At 41.2% G+C, this 22276-nt stretch overlaps 1 protein-coding gene across 4 annotated transcripts in view; it reads left to right on the top strand.

Annotated features, from left to right (window-relative positions):
* The window catches only part of SLC39A10 (solute carrier family 39 member 10), a 237460-nt gene that overhangs the window by 72173 nt on the left and 143011 nt on the right, over positions 1-22276 (top strand). For all 4 annotated transcript variants that reach the window (XM_053698576.1, XM_053698574.1, XM_053698575.1 and 1 more), the window contains exon 2: positions 14671-15722. In XM_053698576.1, the coding sequence (XP_053554551.1) occupies positions 14682-15722 (1041 nt within the window). In that variant the 5' untranslated portion in view covers positions 14671-14681. The remainder of the gene's footprint in view (positions 1-14670; positions 15723-22276) is intronic.

Genomic DNA, 22276 nt, shown 5'->3' with positions numbered 1-22276 from the left:
AGGGATATGAAACCTACATGTTTTTTTCTGGCTATATCCTCTGCTAGAGATTCTGAAATTTCTGTTCTTTCTTGTGGTTCTCCTTATTTGATTTTTCATCAAGGTAAGTCAGTTTTTGCAAAAAAAATTTGATTTTCTTCCTATGGTTGCGCCTTCGGGTAATCTAAGCAGATAAATTGTTTTCCCTTCTGTGTCCTAATCCTAATAATTCTTCAGAGAGGCTTCTTCACAATCTGGATGGGATTAGAGCCTTTCTGTATTATGTTGTTGTTAATAAGGATTTCAAACTTCGAGTTCACTTATTCTTTGGTTCTAAGCGAGGTCAGAAACCTTTTGGCTTCTTGGTTAAGGCTTTTAATTTGTGAAGCTTATTTGAAGGCTGGTCAGACCCCTCCTTAATAGAATTACTGCTCGCTCTACCAGATCATTTGCTATTTCTTGGGCTTTCAAGAATGAAGCTTCTCTTGACCAAATTTGTAAGGCAGCTACTTGGTCTTCATTGCATACGTTCACTAAATTCTACCATTTTGAGGTTTTTGCTTCTTCTGAGGCAGCTTTTGGTAGATAGGTCCTGTTAGGCTGTTCCTGATAGGCTGTTTCTTTGTAATTTGCCTTTTTTTTTTTTTTATGTGCAGAATAGAAAAATAATAATATATCTATCTCATATGTACTTTCTTTTAGGGTTGTGGATTTAGTTCCCTTATGGGAAAAATGTTGTTTATCCCACCCTGTACATGTTCTTATGAAGTGACTATACAGTTTACTATTATTATTATTATTATTATTATTATTATTATTAGGGATTTCTAGAGCGTCAACAGGTTCCGCAGCGCTATAAACATAGGCGGTATACAAGATAGCGTTTATAGGGATCAGATGGGTAGAGGGCCCTGTCGAGAGTTGCACTGTTGTAGTCGGCTCTTATGAAGGTGATCTACAAACAGCTGGGCTCATAAGCTTACTTGCTAAGGGGTTCAAGGGAATAGCAGTTGAGCAGGGAAAGGTTAGTGTAGGTTGTATGCATCCCTGAATAGTAGTGTCTTTACGGAGCACTTGTAACTTACAAAACTAGTTGAGAGTCTTGTGGAGCGAAGCAGAGAGTTCCACAAGATGGGAGCCAGTCTGGAGAAGTCCTGAAAACGGAGAAGTAAGGAGGTAACAAAAGAGGAGGAGAGTAGGAGATTGTGAGTAGAGCGAAGAGGACGGGAGGCAGAGTATCTGGAGACAAGGTCTGAGATATAGGGGGGAGCAGTGCAGTTGAGGGCTTTGTATGTCAGTCAAAATTTTGTGTTTAATCCTATTACTTTAAATATTGGGACACATGGGTTACTTTAAAGATTATACACACTGTCAGAGTTATGAATGTTTAATTTGTACTTAAAATGTTCCTTTTGATGGCTCTTTAACCCGATACCTTTAAATTAGAATGTATCATCTAGATGTTTGTTTTTTTATAATTTGTGGAATTGTGCATATACATATAATATACTGTTTGCATACCTTGTTGCACCTGGAATTAAAACCCCAAAATTGTATTTCATGATTTGGATAGATACCATTTTAAACAGCTTTTCAATTTTACTTTTATCAAATTTGCTTCATTATAGTGTTATCCTTTGCTGAATGAACAATATTGCACTACTGGCAGCTAGATGATCTAGTTAGCCAATCACAAGAGACAAATGCATGCAGGCACCAATCGGCAGCTAGCTTCCACTAATGTAGGATATGTGCGTATTATTTTTAAACCAGGGATACCAAAATAATGAAGTACATTTTGAAATCAAGAAGTTGATTTTCAAAAATGTGTCTTAATTTTGTTTTCTATCTGAATCATGCAAGTTTAATTTTGAATTTCCTATCCCTTTTATTTTGTGATTAGGAAAGAACATACAATTTAAAACCAATTTGCTTCTATTATAAAATTGGATTCATTCTCTTGTTATCCATTGCTGAAGGAACATCATTGAACTACTGGCAGCTTAGCTGAACACAGCTAGTTAGCCAATCACAAGAGACAAATCTATGCAGGCACCAATTAGCAGCTAGCTTCCACTAGTGTAGGATATATGCGTATACTTTTTCAACAAGGGATACCAAAAGAACAATGCACATTTTAAAAAATAAGTGAAATTAAGTGTCTTAAAATGACATGCTCTATCTGAATCATGCAAGTTTAATTTTGACTTTCCTATCCCTTCTTAATGATCCTTAAATGCAAATGATCATTCTCAAGGAAAGCATGTTTGTTCTGCTTGAACCTTGCTTGCCAGTACACTTTATTAATATGACCCACTGGGGGTCTCTATGCTGTTCCCAGAGCTGTGCAGGCATTTGGATTATATCCCACATATGGAGGAGTAGTGCCACCTTTCTAACTATACTTGCTGGCAATCATCCTTTCTTTCATGTAATTAGCAAGAGTCCATGAGCTAGTGACGTATGGGATATACATTCCTACCAGGAGGGGCAAAGTTTCCCAAACCTTAAAATGCCTATAAATACACCCCTCACCACACCCACAAATCAGTTTTACAAACTTTGCCTCCTATGGAGGTGGTGAAGTAAGTTTGTGCTAGATTCTACGTTGATATGCGCTCCGCAACAGGTTGGAGCCCGGTTTTCCTCTCAGCGTGCAGTGAATGTCAGAGGGATGTGAGGAGAGTATTGCCTATTTGAATGCAATGATCTCCTTCTATGGGATCTATTTCATAGGTTCTCTGTTATCGGTCGTAGAGATTCATCTCTTACCTCCCTTTTCAGATCGACGATATACTCTTATATATATACCATTACCTCTGCTGATTTTCGTTTCAGTACTGGTTTGGCTTTCTACAACATGTAGACGAGTGTCCTGGGGTAAGTAAGTCTTATTTTCTTTGACACTCTAATCTATGGTTGGGCGCTTTTTTTATAAAGTTCTAAATATATGTATTCAAACATTTATTTGCCTTGACTCAGGATGTTCAACATTCCTTATTTCTCCAACATAGGTGTGTCCGGTCCACGGCGTCATCCTTACTTGTGGGATATTCTCTTCCCCAACAGGAAATGGCAAAGAGCCCAGCAAAGCTGGTCACATGATCCCTCCTAGGCTCCGCCTACCCCAGTCATTCTCTTTGCCGTTGTACAGGCAACATCTCCACGGAGATGGCTTAGAGTTTTTTAGTGTTTAACTGTAGTTTTTATTATTCAATCAAGAGTTTGTTATTTTAAAATAGTGCTGGTATGTACTATTTACTCAGAAACAGAAAAGAGATGAAGATTTGTTTGTATGAGGAAAATGATTTTAGCAACCGTTACTAAAATCCATGGCTGTTCCACACAGGACTGTTGAGAGGAATTAACTTCAGTTGGGGGAACAGTGAGCAGTCTCTTGCTGCTTGAGGTATGACACATTCTAACAAGACGATGTAATGCTGGAAGCTGTCATTTTCCCTATGGGATCCGGTAAGCCATGTTTATTAAGATAGTAAATAAGGGCTTCACAAGGGCTTATTAAGACTGTAGACTTTTTCTGGGCTAAATCGATTCATATATTACACATATTTAGCCTTGAGGAATCATTTAATCTGGGTATTTTGGTAAAATTATATCGGCAGGCACTGTTTTAGACACCTTATTCTTTAGGGGCTTTCCCTAATCATAGGCAGAGCCTCATTTTCGCGCCGGTATTGCGCACTTGTTTTTGAGAGGCATGACATGCAGTCGCATGTGTGAGGAGCTCTGATACATAGAAAAGACTTTCTGAAGGCGTCATTTGGTATCGTATTCCCCTTTGGGCTTGGTTGGGTCTCAGCAAAGCAGATACCAGGGACTGTAAAGGGGTTAAAGTTAAAAACGGCTCCGGTTCCGTTATTTTAAGGGTTAAAGCTTCCAAATTTGGTGTGCAATACTTTTAAGGCTTTAAGACACTGTGGTGAAATTTTGGTGAATTTTGAACAATTCCTTCATATTTTTTCGCAATTGCAGTAATAAAGTGTGTTCAGTTTAAAATTTAAAGTGACAGTAACGGTTTTATTTTAAAACGTTTTTTGTACTTTGTTATCAAGTTTATGCCTGTTTAACATGTCTGAACTACCAGATAGACTGTGTTCTGAATGTGGGGAAGCCAGGGTTCCTTCTCATTTAAATAAATGTGATTTATGTGACAATGAAAATGATGCCCAAGATGATTCCTCAAGTGAGGGGAGTAAGCATGGTACTGCATCATTCCCTCCTTCGTCTACACGAGTCTTGCCCACTCAGGAGGCCCCTAGTACATCTAGCGCGCCAATACTCCTTACTATGCAACAATTAACGGCTGTAATGGATAATTCTATCAAAAACATTTTAGCCAAAATGCCCACTTATCAGCGTAAGCGCGACTGCTCTGTTTTAGATACTGAAGAGCATGACGACGCTGATGATAATGGTTCTGAAATGCCCCTATACCAGTCTGATGGGGCCAGGGAGGTTTTGTCTGAGGGAGAAATTTCAGATTCAGGGAAAATTTCTCAACAAGCTGAACCCGATGTGATTACATTTAAATTTAAGTTGGAACATCTCCGCGCTCTGCTTAAGGAGGTATTATCCACTCTGGATGATTGTGAGAATTTGATCATCCCAGAGAAACTATGTAAAATGGACAAGTTCCTAGAGGTCCCGGGGCTCCCAGAAGCTTTTCCTATACCCAAGCGGGTGGCGGACATTGTAAATAAAGAATGGGAAAGGCCCGGTATTCCTTTCGTCCCTCCCCCCATATTTAAAAAATTGTTTCCTATGGTCGACCCCAGAAAGGACTTATGGCAGACAGTCCCCAAGGTCGAGGGAGCGGTTTCCACTTTAAACAAACGCACCACTATACCCATAGAAGATAGTTGTGCTTTCAAAGATCCTATGGATAAAAAATTAGGTTTACTTAAAAAGATGTTTGTTCAGCAGGGTTACCTTCTACAACCAATTTCATGCATTGTCCCTGTCACTACAGCCGCGTGTTTCTGGTTCGATGAGCTAGTAAAGGCGGTCGATAGTGATTCTCCTCCTTATGAGGAGATTATGGACAGAATCCGTGCTCTCAAATTGGCTAATTCTTTCACCCTAGACGCCACTTTGCAATTGGCTAGGTTAGCGGCTAAGAATTCTGGGTTTGCTATTGTGGCGCGCAGAGCGCTTTGGTTGAAATCTTGGTCAGCTGATGCGTCTTCCAAGAACAAACTACTTAACATTCCTTTCAAGGGGAAAACGCTGTTTGGCCCTGACTTGAAAGAGATTATCTCTGATATCACTGGGGGTAAGGGCCACGCCCTTCCTCAGGATCGGTCTTTCAAGGCCAAAAATAAACCTAATTTTCGTCCCTTTCGTAGAAACGGACCAGCCCAAAGTGCTACGTCCTCTAAGTAAGAGGGTAATACTTCTCAAGCCAAGCCAGCTTGGAGATCAATGCAAGGCTGGAACAAGGGAAAGCAGGCCAAGAAACCTGCCACTGCTACCAAGACAGCATGAAATGTTGGCCCCCGATCCGGGACCGGATCTGGTGGGGGGCAGACTCTCTCTCTTCGCTCAGGCTTGGGCAAGAGATGTTCTGGATCCTTGGGCACTAGAAATAGTCTCCCAAGGTTATCTTCTGGAATTCAAGGGGCTTCCCCCAAGGGGGAGGTTCCACAGGTCTCAGTTGTCTTCAGACCACATAAAAAGACAGGCATTCTTACATTGTGTAGAAGACCTGTTAAAAATGGGAGTGATTCATCCTGTTCCATTAGGAGAACAAGGGATGGGGTTCTACTCCAATCTGTTCATAGTTCCCAAAAAAGAGGGAACGTTCAGACCAATCTTAGATCTCAAGATCTTAAACAAGTTTCTCAAGGTTCCATCGTTCAAAATGGAAACCATTCGAACAATTCTTCCTTCCATCCAGGAAGGTCAATTCATGACCACGGTGGATTTAAAGGATGCGTATCTACATATTCCTATCCACAAGGAACATCATCGGTTCCTAAGGTTCGCATTCCTGGACAAGCATTACCAGTTCGTGGCGCTTCCTTTCGGATTAGCCACTGCTCCAAGGATTTTCACAAAGGTACTAGGGTCCCTTCTAGCGGTGCTAAGACCAAGGGGCATTGCAGTAGTACCTTACTTGGACGACATTCTGATTCAAGCGTCGTCCCTTCCTCAAGCAAAGGCTCACACGGACATAGTCCTGGCCTTTCTCAGATCTCACGGATGGAAAGTGAACGTTCTCTATCTCCGTCGACAAGAGTTCCCTTCTTGGGAACAATAATAGACTCCTTAGAAATGAGGATTTTTCTGACAGAGGCCAGAAAAACAAAACTTCTAAACTCTTGTCGGATACTTCATTCCGTTCCTCTTCCTTCCATAGCGCAGTGCATGGAAGTGATAGGTTTGATGGTAGCGGCAATGGACATAGTTCCTTTTGCGCGCATTCATCTAAGACCATTACAACTGTGTATGCTCAGTCAGTGGAATGGGGACTATACAGACTTGTCTCCGAAGATACAAGTAAATCAGAGGACCAGAGACTCACTCCGTTGGTGGCTGTCCCTGGACAACCTGTCACAAGGGATGACCTTCCGCAGACCAGAGTGGGTCATTGTCACGACCGACGCCAGTCTGATGGGCTGGAGCGCGGTCTGGGGATCCCTGAAAGCTCAGGGTCTTTGGTCTCGGGAAGAATCTCTTCTACCGATAAAGGGCCAAGTTCATACGGTTTCAATCAGACAACATGACGACTGTTGCGTACATCAACCATCAGGGGGGAACAAGGAGTTCCCTGGCGATGGAAGAAGTGACCAAAATCATTCAATGGGCGGAGACTCGCTCCTGCCACCTGTCTGCAATCCACATCCCAGGAGTGGAAAATTGGGAAGCGGATTTTCTGAGTCGTCAGACATTGCATCCGGGGGAGTGGGAACTCCATCCGGAAATCTTTGCCCAAATCACTCAACTGTGGGGCATTCCAGACATGGATCTGATGGCCTCTCGTCAGAACTTCAAGGTTCCTTGCTACGGGTCCAGATCCAGGGATCCCAAGGCGACTCTAGTAGATGCACTAGTAGCACCTTGGACCTTCAAACTAGCTTATGTATTCCCGCCGTTTCCTCTCATCCCCAGGCTGGTAGCCAGGATCAATCAGGAGAGGGCGTCGGTGATCTTGATAGCTCCTGCGTGGCCACGCAGGACTTGGTATGCAGATCTGGTGAATATGTCATCGGCTCCACCATGGAAGCTACCTTTGAGACGAGACCTTCTTGTTCAAGGTCCGTTCGAACATCCGAATCTGGTCTCGCTCCAGCTGACTGCTTGGAGTTTGAACGCTTGATCTTATCAAAGCGAGGGTTCTCAGATTCTGTTATTGATACTCTTGTTCAGGCCAGAAAGCCTGTAACTAGAAAAATTTACCACAAAATTTGGAAAAAATATATCTGTTGGTGTGAATCTAAAGGATTCCCTTGGGACAAGGTTAAGATTCCTAAGATTCTATCCTTCCTTCAAGAAGGATTGGAAAAAGGATTATCTGCAAGTTCCTTGAAGGGACAGATTTCTGCCTTGTCTGTGTTACTTCACAAAAAGCTGGCAGCTGTGCCAGATGTTCAAGCCTTTGTTCAGGCTCTGGTTAGAATCAAGCCTGTTTACAAACCTTTGACTTCTCCTTGGAGTCTCAACTTAGTTCTTTCAGTTCTTCAGGGGGTTCCGTTTGAACCCTTACATTCCGTTGATATTAAGTTATTATCTTGGAAAGTTTTGTTTTTGGTTGCAATTTCTTCTGCTAGAAGAGTTTCAGAATTATCTGCTCTGCAGTGTTCTCCTCCTTATCTGGTGTTCCATGCAGATAAGGTGGTTTTACGTACTAAACCTGGTTTTCTTCCAAAAGTTGTTTCTAACAAAAACATTAACCAGGAGATAGTCGTGCCTTCTCTGTGTCCGAAACCAGTTTCGAAGAAGGAACGTTTGTTGCACAATTTGGATGTTGTTCGCGCTCTAAAATTCTATTTAGATGCTACAAAGGATTTTAGACAAACATCTTCCTTGTTTGTTGTTTATTCTGGTAAAAGGAGAGGTCAAAAAGCAACTTCTACCTCTCTCTTTTTGGATTAAAAGCATCATCAGATTGGCTTACGAGACTGCCGGACGGCAGCCTCCTGAAAGAATCACAGCTCATTCCACTAGGGCTGTGGCTTCCACATGGGCCTTCAAGAACGAGGCTTCTGTTGATCAGATATGTAGGGCAGCGACTTGGTCTTCACTGCACACTTTTACCAAATTTTACAAGTTTGATACTTTTGCTTCTTCTGAGGCTATTTTTGGGAGAAAGGTTTTGCAAGCCGTGGTGCCTTCCATTTAGGTGACCTGATTTGCTCCCTCCCTTCATCCGTGTCCTAAAGCTTTGGTATTGGTTCCCACAAGTAAGGATGACGCCGTGGACCGGACACACCTATGTTGGAGAAAACAGAATTTATGTTTACCTGATAAATTACTTTCTCCAACGGTGTGTCCGGTCCACGGCCCGCCCTGGTTTTTTAATCAGGTCTGATAATTTATTTTCTTTAACTACAGTCACCACGGTATCATATGGTTTCTCCTATGCAAATATTCCTCCTTAACGTCGGTCGAATGACTGGGGTAGGCGGAGCCTAGGAGGGATCATGTGACCAGCTTTGCTGGGCTCTTTGCCATTTCCTGTTGGGGAAGAGAATATCCCACAAGTAAGGATGACGCCGTGGACCGGACACACCGTTGGAGAAAGTAATTTATCAGGTAAACATAAATTCTGTTTTTCAGACAGTCAGTTTCATATTTGGGATAATGCATTTAAATCAATCATTTTTTCTTACCTTAAAAAATTTGACTTTTTCCCTGTGGGCTGTTAGGCTCGCGGGGGCTGAAAATGCTTCATTTTATTGCGTCATTCTTGGCGCAGACTTTTTTTGGCGCAAAAAATCTTTTCTGTTTCCGGCGTCATATGTGTCGCCGGAAGTTGCGTCATTTTTTGACGTTCTTTTGCGCCAAAAATGTCGGCGTTCCGGATGTGGGCGTCGCTTTTGTCTCCACATTATTTAAGTCTCATTTTTCATTGCTTCTGGTTGCTAGAAGCTTGTTCTTTGGCATTTTTTCCCATTCCTGAAACTGTCATTTAAGGAATTTGATCAATTTTGCTTTATATGTTGTTTTTTCTCTTACATATTGCAAGATGTCTCATGTTGCATCTGAGTCAGAAGATACTTCAGGAAAATCGCTGCCTGGTGCTGGAACTACCAAAGCTAAGTGTATCTGCTGTAAACGTTTGGTAGCTGTTCCTCCAGCTGTTGTTTGTATTAAATGTCATGACAAACTTGTTAATGCAGAAAATATTTCCTTTAGTAAAATACCATTACCTGTTGCAGTTCCATCAACATCTAATGTTCAGAGTGTTCCTGATAACATAAGAGATTTTGTTTCTGAATCTATTAAGAAGGCTATGTCTGTTATTCCTCCTTCTAGTAAACATAAAAAGTCTTTTAAAACTTCTCTTTATCCAGATGAATTTTTAAATGAACATCATCATTCTGATTCTAATGATTCTTCTGGTTCAGAGGATTCTGTTTCAGAGGTTGATGCTGATAAATCTTCATATTTATTTAAAATGGAATTTATTTGTTCTTTACTTAAAGAAGTCCTAATTGCATTAGAAATTGAGGTTTCTGGTCCTCTTGATACTAAATCTAAACGTTTAGACAAGGTCTTTAAATCTCCTGTAGTTATTACAGAAGTTTTTCCTGTTCCTGGTGCTATTTCTGAAGTAATTTCCAGGGAATGGAATAAATTGGGTAATTCATTTACTCCTTCTAAACGTTTTAAGCAATTATATCCTGTGCCGTCTGACAGATTAGAGTTTTGGGACAAAATCCCTAAAGTTGATGGGGCTATCTCTACCCTTGCTAAACGTACTACTATTCCTACGGCAGATGGTACTTCCTTTAAGGATCCTTTAGATAGGAAAATTGAATCCTTTCTAAGAAAAGCTTATTTGTGTTCAGGTAATCTTCTTAGACCTGCTATATCTTTGGCGGGTGTTGCTGCAGCTTCAACTTTTTGGTTGGAAACTTTAGCGCAACAAGTAACAGATCATGATTCTCATAACATTATTATTCTTCAACATGCTAATAATTTTATCTGTGATGCCATTTTTGATATTATCAGAGTTGTCAGGTTTATGTCTCTAGCTATTTTAGCTAGAAGAGCTTTATGGCTTAAAACTTGGAATGCTGATATGTCTTGTAAATCGACTCTACTTTCCCTTTCTTTCCAGGGTAATAAATTATTTGGTTCTCAGTTGGATTCTATTATCTCAACTGTTACTGGTGGGAAAGGAACTTTTTTACCACAGGATAAAAAATCTAAGGGTAAAAACAGGGCTAATAATCGTTTTCGTTCCTTTCGTTTCAACAAAGAACAAAAGCCTGATCCTTCATCCTCAGGAGCAGTTTCAGTTTGGAAACCATCTCCAGTCTGGAATAAATCCAAGCCTTCTAGAAAAGCAAAGCCAGCTTCTAAGTCCACATGAAGGTGCGGCCCTCATTCCAGCTCAGCTGGTAGGGGGCAGATTATGTTTTTTCAAAGAAATTTGGATCAATTCTGTTCACAATCTTTGGATTCAGAACATTATTTCAGAAGGGTACAGAATTGGTTTCAAGATAAGACCTCCTGCAAAGAGATTCTTTCTTTCCCGTGTCCCAGTAAACCCAGCGAAAGCTCAAGCATTTCTGAAATGTGTTTCAGATCTAGAGTTGGCTGGAGTAATTATGCCAGTTCCAGTTCTGGAACAGGGGCTGGGGTTTTATTCGAATCTCTTCATTGTACCAACGAAGGAGAATTCCTTCAGACCAGTTCTGGATCTAAAAATATTGAATCGTTATATAAGGATACAAACATTCAAAATGGTAACTGTAAGGACTATCCTGCCTTTTGTTCAGCAAGGGCATTATATGTCTACAATAGATTTACAGGATGCATATCTGCATATTCAGATTCATCCAGCTCACTATCAGTTTCTGAGATTCTCTTTCCTAGACAAGCATTACCAGTTTGTGGCTCTGCCGTTTGGCCTAGCAACAGCTCCAAGAATTTTTACAAAGGTTCTCGTGCCCTTCTATCTGTAATCAGAGAACAGGGTATTGTGGTATTTCCTTATTTGGACGATATCTTGGTACTTGCTCAGTCTTCACATTTAGCAGAATTTCATACGAATCGACTTTTGTTGTTTCTTCAAAATCATGGTTGGAGGATCAATTCACTAAAAAGTTCATTGATTCCTCAGACAAGGGTAACCTTTTTGGGTTTCCAGATAGATTCAGTGTCCATGACTCTGTCTTTGACAGACAAGAGACGTCTAAAATTGATTTCAGCTTGTCGAAACCTTCAGTCACAATCATTCCCTTCGGCAGCCTTATGCATGGAAATTCTAGGTCTTATGACTGCTGCATCGGACGCGATCCCCTTTGCTCGTTTTCACATGCGATCTCTTCAGCTCTGTATGCTGAACCAATGGTGCAGGGATTACACAAAGATATCTCAATTAATATCTTTAAAACCGATTGTACGACACTCTCTGACGTGATGGACAGATCACCATCGTTTAGTTCAGGGGGCTTCTTTTGTTCTTCCGACCTGGACTGTAATTTCAACAGATGCAAGTCTTACAGGTTGGGGAGCTGTGTGGGGGTCTCTGACAGCACAAGGGGTTTTGGAATCTCAGGAGGTGAGATTACCGATCAATATTTTGGAACTCCGTGCAATTTTCAGAGCTCTTCAGTCTTGGCCTCTTCTGAAGAGAGAATCGTTCATTTGTTTTCAGACAGACAATGTCACAACTGTGGCATACATCAATCATTAAGGAGGGACTCACAGTCCTCTGGCTATGAAAGAAGTATCTCGAATTCTGGTTTGGGCAGAATCCAGCTCCTGTCTAATCTCTGCGGTTCATATTCCAGGAATAGACAATTGGGAAGCGGATTATCTCAGTCGCCAAACGTTGCATCCGGGCGAATGGTCTCTTCACCCAGAGGTATTTCTTCAGATTGTTCAAATGTGGGAACTTCCAGAAATAGATCTGATGGCTTCTCATCTAAACAAGAAACTTCCCAGGTATCTGTCCAGATCCCGGGATCCTCAGGCGGAGGCAGTGGATGCATTATCACTTCCTTGGAAGTATCATCCTGCCTATATCTTTCCGCCTCTAGTTCTTCTTCCAAGAGTAATCTCCAAGATTCTGAAGGAATGCTCGTTTGTTCTGCTGGTAGCTCCAGCATGGCCTCACAGGTTTTGGTATGCGGATCTTGTCCGGATGGCCTCTTGCCAACCGTGGACTCTTCCGTTAAGACCAGACCTTCTGTTGCAAGGTCCTTTTTTCCATCAGGATCTCAAATCCTTAAATTTAAAGGTATGGAGATTGAACGCTTGATTCTTGGTCAAAGAGGTTTCTCTGACTCTGTGATTAATACTATGTTACAGGCTCGTAAATCTGTATCTAGAGAGATATATTATAGAGTCTGGAAGACTTATATTTCTTGGTGTCTTTCTCATCATTTTTCCTGGCATTCTTTTAGAATTCCGAGAATTTTAGTTTCTTCAGGATGGTTTAGATAAAGGTTTGTCCGCAAGTTCCTTGAAAGGTCAAATCTCTGCTCTTTCTGTTCTTTTTCACAGAAAGATTGCTAATCTTCCTGATATTCATTGTTTTGTACAAGCCTTGGTTCGTATAAAACCTGTCATTAAGTCAATTTCTCCTCCTTGGAGTTTGAATTTGGTTCTGGGGGCTCTTCAAGCTCCTCCGTTTGAACCTATGCATTCATTGGTCATTAAATTACTTTCTTGGAAAGTTTTGTTCCTTTTGGCCATCTCTTCTGCCAGAAGAGTCTCTGAATTGTCTGCTCTTTCTTGTGAGTCTCCTTTTCTGATTTTTTCATCAGGATAAGGCAGTGTTGCGAACTTCTTTTGAATTTTTACCTAAGGTTGTGAATTCCAACAACATTAGTAGAGAAATTGTAGTTCCTTCATTATGCCCTAATCCTAAGAATTCTAAGGAGAAATCATTGCATTCTTTGGATGTTGTTAGAGCTTTGAAATATTATGTTGAAGCTACTAAGACTTTCCGAAAGACTTCTAGTCTATTTGTCATCTTTTCCGGTTCTAGAAAAGGCCAGAAAGCTTCTGCCATTTCTTTGGCATCTTGGTTGAAATCTTTAATTCATCATGCCTATGTTGAGTCGGGTAAATCTCCGCCTCAGAGTATTACAGCTCATTCTACTAGGTCAGTTTCTACTTCCTGGGCGTTTAGGAATGAAGCTTCGGTTGATCAGATTTGCAAAGCAGCAACTTGGTCTTCTTTGCATACTTTTACTCAATTATACCATTTTGATGTGTTTTCTTCTTCTGAAGCAGTTTTTGGTAGAAAAGTACTTCAGGCAGCTGTTTCAGTTTGAATCTTCTGCTTATGTTTTCATTTAAACTTTATTTTGGGTGTGGATTATTTTCAGCAGGAATTGGCTGTCTTTATTTTATCCCTCCCTCTCTAGTGACTCTTGCGTGGAAAGATCCACATCTTGGGTAGTCATTATCCCATACGTCACTAGCTCATGGACTCTTGCTAATTACATGAAAGAAAACATAATTTATGTAAGAACTTACCTGATAAATTCATTTCTTTCATATTAGCAAGAGTCCATGAGGCCCACCCTTTTTTGTGGTGGTTATGATTTTTTTGTATAAAGCACAATTATTCCAATTCCTTATTTTTTATGCTTTCGCACTTTTTTCTTATCACCCCACTTCTTGGCTATTCGTTAAAATGATTTGTGGGTGTGGTGAGGGGTGTATTTATAGGCATTTTAAGGTTTGGGAAACTTTGCCCCTCCTGGTAGGAATGTATATCCCATACGTCACTAGCTCATGGACTCTTGCTAATATGAAAGAAATTAATTTATCAGGTAAGTTCTTACATAAATTATGTTATTCATGTTGCCAAATCTGTCAAACTAATAATTGTATTGCAGTTTACTGATTTTTATTTTTTTTTGTTTGGACTGGTTATTACCTGAATTCCCATCTAAGTCTCTGATTCACTAGTAGCTTTACAGTGAGGAGAATGTGTCACTATGACTTGCCATTATGGCTAATAAACCTCAAAACATTACTTAGGAAAAGACTGACAGACTAACAGTACAGTTATTTATTGACACAGACTTTTATTTATTTGGGCATAGTATGAAGAGATGTTCTTTTGATATTAATACATGCAGAAAGCTCTAAGTTGATGATAAATGGTTTGTTTATTATCTTGGCAATTTTATATAAGTGATACAAAGTATATGCAGACTTGCTATCCGCATGCAGGATACATTTAATTTGGGGTAATAGGCTTGTTCTGATGCAGCTTCTTTTTGCTGCACTTCTATAACATTGATGTCTAAATTACTGCTTTTTTTACATTTCTCTATCTAACATTTAGCAACTATTTAGTTTGCTTCAGAATCTTTCTGAGCCATGCACAGCACTTTAATTTTGATATGGGTTGATCTTCATACTCTTTTCTTGTAGTGCGTGTTTTTTTGTTTTTTAATGGCATACTGACTGTTGAGTGTTGTATTGGTGGCCATAGTTGTTAATCCATTGTCATCTCTCTCTTTCTCTCTTTAGATAAAATAGAAATGAAGGTACATATTCATACAAAATTCTGCCTCATTTGTTTACTCACCTTTATTTTTCATCATTGCAACGATTGTCATGGGGAGACACATCATCATGCTTCAGAGGAAAACCACATTCAGCTCCATAACGACTATCAAATCTCTGAAGAGCCATATCTCAAGAATGGAGCCGTAGAGTTATCAACTAGTAAGACTTTAGGGCCCGAAATTTTACCTGAAGCGGAACATGAACAAAAATATTACATTGAAAAACTGTTTCACAGATATGGTGAGGATGGAAGATTGTCTTTCTATGGACTTGAAAAACTCCTGGCCAGCTTAGGCCTTGGCGAGGTGAAAATTGTTGAAATAGGTCATGAAGATATTGGGCATGACCATGTCTCTCATTTAGATGCTTTAGATTTACAAGAAGGAAAACATATTCATGAGCACAATGATTTAGGTTCACATGTGGATTTAGAGAATGAAACAAAAACTACTAGTGACTACCATAAATGTGATATTAGGAAAACTGACTCTTCTGAATCTGTACAAACTAAAGCTTCACGTCATACTCATCTTCACCATCATGGCCGTGATATTAATGGCCATTTACATAATAGCAGCCACCATTCCCACAATACTACAGGAGGTCATGTAGAACAGGACGGGCAGAGTAATGAGCCATTAGCCGACACAAATACCACACATGAGCATCCTGACCAAAAAACACGTAAACATAAGAAGAGGAGGAAAGGAAAGAAGAATGGGGAAACTACTATTGATTCAGTTTCAGAGTTGGGTCTTGAGCACTCATCCGATGAAGCATATGATCGCAACCATGTTCATAAACCTGTCCATGATTATGACCACTCCCATGACCACAATCACAATGCTAACCACGATTCTGAAGAACATAGACCAGTTGATGAAAATAGACATCGGAATACACAGAAGAGGGAAGCCCCACACGAACATATCAATGTGAACAAATTTGACATCAACATTATATCTACACAGAATCAAAAGGAACACGGTGAAGAATTTCACGAGCATGATGAGGTTAGTGAGTTATACAGGCTACTGCATTTGCTGTTTATGAAGTGGATTTAGATCCAAGTATTGACTTAAGTTGATAATCTATAGATCTGTTACATTACTATTTTATTGTCAGGGGTAGAATAAGAGGCTATCCTTGTATGTCAGATCGATTTTGAAAATGTTTTATGCTATTAGTAATATCTGTTCTTTAAAAATACAGTTATTAAATTGGATGTTATTTTTAATCGCTCCTGGTAGTTACATTTGCATTGGTAAGTTTGAATGAAAAAAATTTAAAGAAGAAAATTTGCCTAAATGTTTACCATCTTCTCCTGACCACAAAAAAAAGTATACAAAAGTAGTCTATAAATGTATGCATTCCGTTTGGCATTACAATATTTAATGCAGTTTCATATTTGTAATTATTTATGCATAATTCAAACAAACTACTATTTTTCTATTAGTCAATTAGGATGACTTCAACCCATTCAAGGGACATTACCCCCCCCCCCCGTTTTGTGTACAAATTGGACTTGTCTAATGCTCCACAGTGAGGGTAAAAAGCAAACTGTGACAACGAAGTCCTTTAAAATGCTGCTGCAAATTGCTGAAAACCACTTCATACTAGATAGTGAAACAGTAGGCAAAACCATTTACAGCTAAACCTTATTGGCCACAAATAAGAGAGATAAGATAAACACACTCACCCTTGAACCACTCACCCTGGTGCATGCCCTTGTCCTAGCTCCTTTTATAATCTCTCAGCAGTGTGGGGGAGGGGGTTATTACTAGTACACTTTAGTGAGGGCCATTGCCTGGACCCTTCAGAAACACACCAATATTCTGAGTGGACAGATGATTGAGTACATGGGGAAACAGCTGAAAGGTCAAATTATATGAGGGGTCTGGTGGTTTTAGGGAAGGCAAGGAATTCCTTAGACCTGGAGCATTTGTAGAAGTTCTGTAGACAGCTTTATAAGGAACTAATGAGAGCAGAAAAGAATGAGAGGGTCTCAATAGCAATTCAGCTAGCAGGGAATTGACATAGGAACTGTAATCGGCTACCTATTTTCTCTTGTTAAGTGTAGTCAGTCCACGGGTCATCCATTACTTATGGAATATATCTCTTCCTAACAGGAAGCTGCAAGAGGATCACCCAGCAGAGCTTGCTACATAGCTCCTCCCCTCACTAGTCATATTCAGTCATTCTCTTGCAGCCTAACTAGATAGGTCGCTGTGAGAGGTCTGTGGTGTTTTTTAACTTAGTTTATTTCTACAATCAAAAGTTTGTTATTTTAAATGGCACCGGAGTGTGCTGTTTTATTCTCAGGCAGCATTAGAAGAAGAATCTGCCTGCGTTTTCTATGATCTTAGCAGACGTAACTAAGATCCACTGGCTGTTCTCATCTGAGGAGTGAGGTAACTTCAGAGAAGGGGAATAGCATGCAGGGCCCCCCTGCAAATGAGGTATGTGCAGTAATTATTTTTCTGAGGAATGGAATTGACTGAGAAAATACTGCTGATACCAATGTAAAGTAAGTTCAGCCTTAAATGCAGTGATAGCGACTGGTATTAGGCTGATGAGTGTGTGTACACTGAATGTATTTTTCTAAGGAATGGAATTGACTCTGAAAATACTGTTAATACTGAAATAATGTATGAGCCTTAACTGCAGTAAAAGCGACTTGTAGCAGGCTTATTAATAACAATTCATAACTTTTCAAATGTATGTTTAAAACGTTTACTGGCATGTTAATAGTTTTTTGTGAGGTACTTGGTGATAAAACTTATTGGGGCATGATTTTTACCACATGGCCATCTTTGTTTTCTGCATAGAAACAGTTTTCTGAGCTTCCCCACTGTTGTAATATGAGTGGGAGGGGCCTATTTTAGCGCTTTTTTGCGCAGTAAAAATTAAGTCACAATCTGTCTACTTCATCCTCCATGATCCAGATCGTCTCTAGAGAGCTCAGGGGTCTTCAAAATTCATTTTGAGGGAGGTAATCAGTCACAGCAGACCTGTGACAGTGTGTTTTGACTGTGAGAAAAACGTTAATTATTAAATTGTTAATCCGTTTTTGGGTATTAAGGGGTTAATCATCCATTTGCTGGTGGGTGCAATCTTTTGCTAACTTAATACATTTACTGTGAAAAATTGGTTGCTATAACTATTTTGGTTCATTGTTATTTCAACTGTGACAGCTTTTTGTGCTTCTTAAAGGCACAGTAGCGTTTTTTTTATATTGCTTGTAAATTTATTTAGAAAAGTATTTCCAAGCTTGCTAGTCTCATTGCTAGTCTGTTTAAACATGTCTGACACAGATGAATCTCTTTGTTCACTATGTTTAAAGGCCAATGTGGAGCCCAATAGAAATTTATGTACTAATTGCATTGATGCTACTTTAAATAAAAGTCAATCTTTACATGTAAAGAAATTATCACCAGACAACGAGGGGGAAGTTATGCCGACTAACTCTCCTCACGTGTCAGTACCTTCGCCTCCCGCTCAGGAGGTGCGTGATTTTGTGGCGCCAAGTACATCAGGGAGGCCCTTACAAATCACTTTGCAAGACATGGCTACTGTTATGACAGAAGTATTATCTAAATTGCCAGAATTAAGAGGCAAGCGCGATAGCTCTCGGTTAAGGACAGAGCGCGCTGATGATGTGAGAGCCATGTCCGATACTGCGTCACAATTTGCAGAACATGAAGACGGAGAGCTTCATTCTATGGGTGACGGATCTGATCCAGGGAGACTGGATTCAGAGATTTCTAATTTTAAATTTAAGCTTGAGAACCTCCGCATATTGCTAGGGGAGGTATTAGCGGCTCTGAATGATTGTAACACAGTTGCAATTCCAGAAAAATTATGTAGGTTGGATAGATACTATGCGGTACCGGTGTGTACTGACGTGTTTCCTATACCTAAAAGGCTTACAGAGATTATTAGCAAGGAGTGGGATAGACCTGGTGTGCCCTTTTCCCCTCCTCCCATATTTAGGAAAATGTTTCCTGTAGACGCCACCACACGAGACTTATGGCAGACGGTCCCTAAGGTGGAGGGAGCAGTTTCTACTTTAGCTAAGCGTACCACTATCCCGGTGGAGGATAGTTGTGCCTTTTCAGATCCAATGGATAAGAAATTAGAGGGTTACCTTAAGAAAATGTTTGTTCAACAAGGTTTTATCTTACAGCCCCTTGCATGCATTGCGCCTGTCAATGCTGCGGCGGCATTCTGGTTTGAGTCTCTGGAAGAGGCCATTCGCACAGCTCCATTGGATGAAATTATGAACAAGCTTAAAGCACTTATGCTAGCTAACGCATTTGTTTCTGATGCCGTCGTACATTTAACCAAACTTACGGCTAAGAACTCCGGATTCGCCATCCAAGCGCGCAGAGCGCTATGGCTTAAATCCTGGTCAGCTGACGTGACTTCTAAATCTAAATTGCTTAATATTCCTTTCAAAGGGCAGACCTTATTCGGGCCCGGCTTGAAAGAAATTATAGCTGACATTACGGGAGGTAAGGGCCATGCTCTACCTCAGGACAGGGCCATGCTCTACCTCAGGACAGGGCCAAATCAAAGGCCAAACAGTCTAATTTTCGTGCCTTTCGTAACTTCAAGGCTGGAGCAGCATCAACTTCCTCCGCTCCAAAACAGGAAGGAGCTGTTGCTCGTTACAGGCAGGGCTGGAAAGTTAACCAGTCCTGGAACAAGGGCAAGCAGGCCAAGAAACCTGCTGCTGCCCCCAAGACAGCATGAAGAGAGGGCCCCCTATCCGGAAACTGATCTAGTGGGGGGCAGACTTTCTCTCTTCGCTCAGGCTTGGGCAAGAGATGTCCAGGATCCCTGGGCGTTGGAGATCATATCTCAGGGATATCTCCTGCACTTCAAAACTTCTCCTCCACGAGGGAGATTTCATCTTTCAAGGTTATCAGCAAACCAAATAAAGAAAGAGGCGTTTCTACGCTGTGTACAAGACCTTTTACTAATGGGGGTGATCCACCCAGACGGAACACGGGCAGGGATTCTATTCAAATCTATTTGGGGTTCCCAAGAAAGAGGGAACCTTCAGACCAATCTTGGACTTAAACATCCTAAACAAATTTCTAAGAGTTCCATCATTCAAAATGGAAACTATTCGAACCATCCTTCCCATGATCCAAGAGGGTCAGTACATGACCACAGTGGATTTAAAGGATGCCTACCTTCACATACCGATTCACAAGGATCATTATCGGTACCTAAGATTTGCTTTCCTAGACAGGCATTACCAGTTTGTAGCTCTTCCCTTCGGATTAGCTACGGCTCCAAGAATCTTTACAAAAGTTCTGGGCTCACTTCTGGCGGTACCAAGACCGCGAGGCATAGCGGTGACTCCGTACCTAGACGACATTCTGATACAAGCGTCAAGTTTTCAAACTGCCAAGTCTCATACAGAGATAGTTCTGGCATTTCTGAGGTCGCATGGGTGGAAGGTGAACGTGGAAAAGAGTTCTCTATTACCACTTACAAGAGTTCCCTTTCTAGGGACTCTTACAGATTCTGTAGAGATGAAAATTTACCTGACAGAGGCCAGGTTATCAAAACTTCTAAATGCTTGCCGTGTCCTTCATTCCATTCCACACCCGTCAGTAGCTCAGTGCATGAAAGTAATCGGCTTAATGGTAGCGGCAATGGACATAGTACCATTTGCTCGCTTGCATCTCATACCGCTGCAATTGTGCATGCTAAGTCAGTGGAACGGGGATTACTCAGATTTGTCCCCCCTACTAAGTCTGGATCAAGAGACCAGAGATTCTCTTCTATGGTGGCTCTCTCGGCCACATCTCTCCAAGGGGATGACCTTTCGCAGGCCAGATTGGATGATTGTAACAACAGACGCCAGCCTTCTAGGCTGGGGCGCAGTCTGGAACTCCCTGAAAGCTCAGGGATTATGGACTCAGGAGGAGAAACTCCTCCCAATAAATATTCTGGAATTAAGAGCAATATTCAATGCTCTCCTAGCTTGGCCTCAGTTAGCAACTCTGAGGTTCATCAGATTTCAGTCGGACAACATCACGACTGTGGCTTACATCAACCATCAAGGGGGAACCAGAAGTTCCCTAGCGATGTTGGAAGTCTCAAAGATAATTCGCTGGGCAGAGTCTCACTCTTGCCACCTGTCAGCGATTTACATCCCAGGCGTAGAGAACTGGGAGGCGGATTTTCTGAGTCGCCAGACTTTTCATCCGGGGGAGTGGGAACTTCATCCGGAGGTCTTTGCTCAACTGATTCTTCGTTGGGGCAAACCAGATCTGGATCTCATGGCGTCTCGCCAGAACACCAAGCTTCCTTGTTACGGATCCAGGGACCCGGGAGCGGTGCTGATAGATGCTCTGACAGCCCCTTGGGTCTTCAACATGGCTTATGTGTTTCCACCATTCCCGATGCTTCCTCGTTTGATTGCCAAGATCAAACAGGAGAGAGCTTCGGTGATTCTGATAGCGCCTGCGTGGCCACGCAGGACCTGGTATGCAGACCTAGTGGACATGTCGTCCTGTCCACCGTGGTCTCTACCTCTGAGACAGGACCTTCTAATTCAGGGTCCTTTCAAACATCCAAATCTAATTTCTCTGAGGCTGACTGCATGGAGATTGAACGCTTGATTCTATCAAAGCGTGGCTTCTCGGAGTCGGTTATTGATACCTTAATACAGGCTAGGAAGCCTGTTACCAGAAAAATTTACCATAAGATATGGCGTAAATATTTATATTGGTGCAAATCCAAGAGTTACTCATGGAGTAAGGTTAGGATTCCTAGGATATTGTCCTTTCTACAAGAGGGTTTAGAAAAGGGCTTATCTGCTAGTTCGTTAAAGGGACAGATTTCTGCTCTGTCTATTCTTCTACACAAACGTCTGGCTGAAGTTCCAGACGTTCAGGTTTTTTGTCAGGCTTTAACTAGGATTAAGCCTGTGTTTAAGACTGTTGCTCCGCCGTGGAGCTTAAACTTAGTTCTTAATGTTCTTCAAGGCGTTCCATTTGAACCCCTTCATTCCATTGATATCAAGCTGTTATCCTGGAAGGTTTTGTTTTTGATGGCTATTTCCTCAGCTCGAAGAGTCTCTGAGTTATCTGCCTTACATTGTGATTCTCCTTATCTGATTTTTCATTCAGACAAGGTAGTTCTGCGTACTAAACCTGGGTTCTTACCTAAGGTAGTTACTAACAGGAATATCAATCAAGAGATTGTTGTTCCATCACTGTGTCCTAACCCTTCTTCAAAGAAGGAACGACTTTTGCATAATTTGGACGTAGTCCGTGCCCTGAAGTTCTATTTGCAGGCAACTAAAGATTTTCGTCAAACTTCTTCCCTGTTTGTCATTTACTCTGGACAGAGAAGAGGTCAAAAGGCTTCGGCTACCTCTCTCTCTTTTTGGCTTCGTAGCATAATACGTTTAGCCTATGAGACTGCTGAACAGCAGCCTCCTGAAAGGATTACAGCTCATTCTACTAGAGCTGTGGCTTCCACCTGGGCCTTTAAAAATGAGGCCTCTGTTGGACAGATTTGCAAGGCTGCGACTTGGTCTTCG

This window comes from Bombina bombina, chromosome 1 (genome assembly GCF_027579735.1).
Source record: "Bombina bombina isolate aBomBom1 chromosome 1, aBomBom1.pri, whole genome shotgun sequence".
Classification (NCBI taxonomy): domain Eukaryota; kingdom Metazoa; phylum Chordata; class Amphibia; order Anura; family Bombinatoridae; genus Bombina; species Bombina bombina.
This window is presented reverse-complemented; position numbering and strand designations above follow the sequence as displayed.